A 3,097-nucleotide genomic window follows, 5' to 3' on the forward strand; every position below is an offset into this window, starting at 1 on the left:
ATATATTAGCTTTTTGTTTAAACAAACAAGTATGTGAAATGTGACAAATAAAAAAAAAGGTTTTCTTGGACTGTGTCACATCTCAACCTTTCCTTTGCTCCGTCCTGGTCTTAGGTTGCCCACCTCCGGGCCCACGTCCTGATCCACACCGGTGAGAAACCCTACCCCTGTCACACCTGTGGAACCCGCTTCCGCCACCTGCAGACGCTCAAGAGCCATCTGCGCATCCACACCGGAGAGAAACCTTACTCCGTACGTTACAGAAGCAACTTGCAAACCCTCCCACCTGCACAAAACTAAATCCGACCAAACCCGGATTAATAACCCTGTCCGATCTTTAATTTGTATTTCTGCTTTTGCAGTGTGAGAAGTGCGACCTTTACTTCCGACACAAGAGCCAGTTGCGTCTGCACCTACGGCAGAAACACGGAGCCATCACCAACACCAAGATCCGCTACAAGGTGCTGACCGAGCCCTTCCAGCCTCTTCTGCAGGCCTGCTGAGGAGCGCTGATCGCTGCGTACCGGATCACATCGGCTGTAACTAAATCTGTCAGAAAATGATTCACCTGACTCTTAATTGACTTACAAAGAGCTGAAAGTTAGATCTTGGCGTTAAAATTGCTGCAGACGTTACTTTCACAACATTACGGCCACCTTTATCAAACCACGTCTGGGCCGTATGGGACACGCATTTTGTCAGAAATGTTGGGTGAATGTAGATAAAGGAAGAGGGAAAGAAAAGGACTCAAGTAAAGTGTTGATGAAGGATTGTGAGGAGATGTAAAGGCAGGAAGAAAGCAAGAAAAAGGTGTGTTGATAAAATTTTGTAGAAAGATATTGGATGTGGAAAGAAGAAAGAAAAACGCATGTGTATTACGGAGGTGGTGAGTGAAGGTTCTTGAATGTAGAGAAGCACTTCATGAGTTGTTTTCATTAATATGTATTTAACCTGACGGCCTGGGGCCTCTATATTGTTTTTTAAGCATCTATAAGAAGTAATTTATGCTCTTGGAGTTCAAACCAGACTAAAGGGATTAGTTCTCTTGTACTGAATAAAGACTAGAATAAACTTAAATCATGTTATTGATGACGGCATTTTAATGAAATGTTTTGAAGCCACTTAAATTTGTATGAGTTCATTTGCAGGACAAATTTGAAATAAAATAATTTTTATATCATTTCAAGGTCTTTTGTGGTTTTATTTACTTACAATACTGCAAAGATTTTTTTTTCCTGTTTCTCACTTTATAAACCAGATCTTGTCCTAGAAGGTTGTATGGTGTTGCCGTGTTCAGCGCTGTTGCCGCTTAGAGCAACAAGGTTGTAGGTTTGGCTAGCGATCTTTTTGCGTGGAGCATCCATGTTCTTTCTTTACGTGTAGCTTTTCTCTGGGTACTCTGACTTCTTCTCACATTTAACGAAAAGGATTGTTAGGTTAAGCGGCCTCTCTAAATTGATCTTACGCATGAGTGTGTGTGTGTGTGTGTGTGTGTGTGTGTGTGTCTGCAAACAGTTTGTCCTTTGTGTCTTTGTGTTGTATTGTGATCAATAATGGATGGTTTTTATCCTAATTCAAATCCATTCCACCAAACTTTTAGGCCGTGTTCCGTGTTTTTCTTGCAGTGGAAACAATGAAGCAGAGGGCACCTGTTTCCTCCAGAGTCCTAGCTCTTCTCGGCTGCGCGCGAGACTCGAACACGTGCGGGGGCTTCCTGAAGGTGATGGGGTGTCTGTGAACTCTCCCACCCTCTGTCATCCCCGCTTCCTGCTGCCTGATGAGCCATGGCTCGCCAGGCCTTATTGTCTGAGCTCAGTGGACAAATACTGGAAGTTTGACGGGACTTTCCAGGCTTCATTTACACTCCTACCCTGTTTTCTTTACCTAAAATTATCATTTAAAGTAAAATTCATCCCCAAGTCAACTTTTTTTTTTTTTTTTTTGCTTATAAACTGTCTAAATAGGTTATTTAGGGTTCTATCTTTGGCTTGGTCGAATGATTCTTAGGCGGTTGAATTTTTCTAATGGAATCCCAAACAAAGAACTGCTGACATTGTGCAACAACAATTGGACACTGGAGATGGAGGACTGTCTATAGGTAACATGTGAACAATGTGAATATTTATTCAACATTCTGTACAAGGAATATCAACAGAAGTGACAAGGAGAAGAGTTGGCGCAAAATTCCTAACGCAAAACATTATTTTGTGCCCATTGTTTTCAGTCTAAACATCAACTCAGCAAATACTTAATCAAACTTAAACTGGCAACAGAACAATCCAAATACAGAGTAACAAATGTTAACAATGTAAAATCAGAACTGACCTCCATATCGTAGTGAAGCAAATAGAGCCGCTGCTCACGCTGTCTCCACTCTTTAATCCAATCCCTTTTCTTTTTGTTACGTCTTATCACTTACAATAAGTCCACAAACTATCGCTATTGCTTCTACATTGTTGGCTATGTTTATTTACTCTAGTCAATTATGGTATGGCAGGGTTTTTACGGGATTTTCTGCCTGGAATCAGAATGTCGGTGAGTGAAATCGGATTGTGTGTGGCGTGGACAACACACGATACGATCCAACCGGTTATACTTAATGTTTTTTAATCGTCTCCTGTTTGGTCTCTCGGGTTTTGAAAGTTGGCCTACAATTTTTAAATCCTGCCGTGTGATCTCGAATATGTGCAAAGTGGTGATCATTTTTTGTGATTGACTTTTAGTTCCAGCTAACAGATTAGCTTTATTAAAAAAACAAGTTAATTTATTGAGTCATTTATTTAATTTTGGTTGTTTTTTTTGCAAATGTTCATTTTACTTGGTCATACACTGTAAATCAGTTGTTCTATGATTCTTTCTGAATGTGATTGTAATTGAGCTGAGGCTATAGTTGCTCAAGTCATTTAGGATTTCAAGACCTTGAGTTTGCTTCCCTCTAGTGTCAATCATGGAAACAAAACCAGAAGCAAAAACAAAAGAAAAACTAAACGGACCACTCACTTTCTGGACAATCCAATTGTTGGATTAGAAGGTTGTTATCAGAAAAAAAAAATCACATATTTTAAACAACTATACATCTTTACCATATTTAATTTAA

The 3,097-nt window shown here is 39.9% G+C and overlaps 1 protein-coding gene across 1 annotated transcript in view; it reads left to right on the forward strand.

Moving 5' to 3' along the window:
- The window catches only part of bcl6b (BCL6B transcription repressor), a 7,115-nt gene extending 5,935 nt beyond the window's left edge, over positions 1-1,180 (forward strand). Inside the window, exons 11-12 of the mRNA XM_007551288.2 lie at positions 115-252; positions 363-1,180. Coding sequence (XP_007551350.1) covers positions 115-252; positions 363-503 — 279 coding nt within the window. The 3' untranslated portion in view covers positions 504-1,180. The remainder of the gene's footprint in view (positions 1-114; positions 253-362) is intronic.
- Positions 1,181-3,097: the final 1,917 nt, after the last annotated feature.

Source organism: Poecilia formosa, unplaced genomic scaffold (assembly GCF_000485575.1).
Source record: "Poecilia formosa unplaced genomic scaffold, Poecilia_formosa-5.1.2 Scaffold41, whole genome shotgun sequence".
Taxonomy (NCBI): domain Eukaryota; kingdom Metazoa; phylum Chordata; class Actinopteri; order Cyprinodontiformes; family Poeciliidae; genus Poecilia; species Poecilia formosa.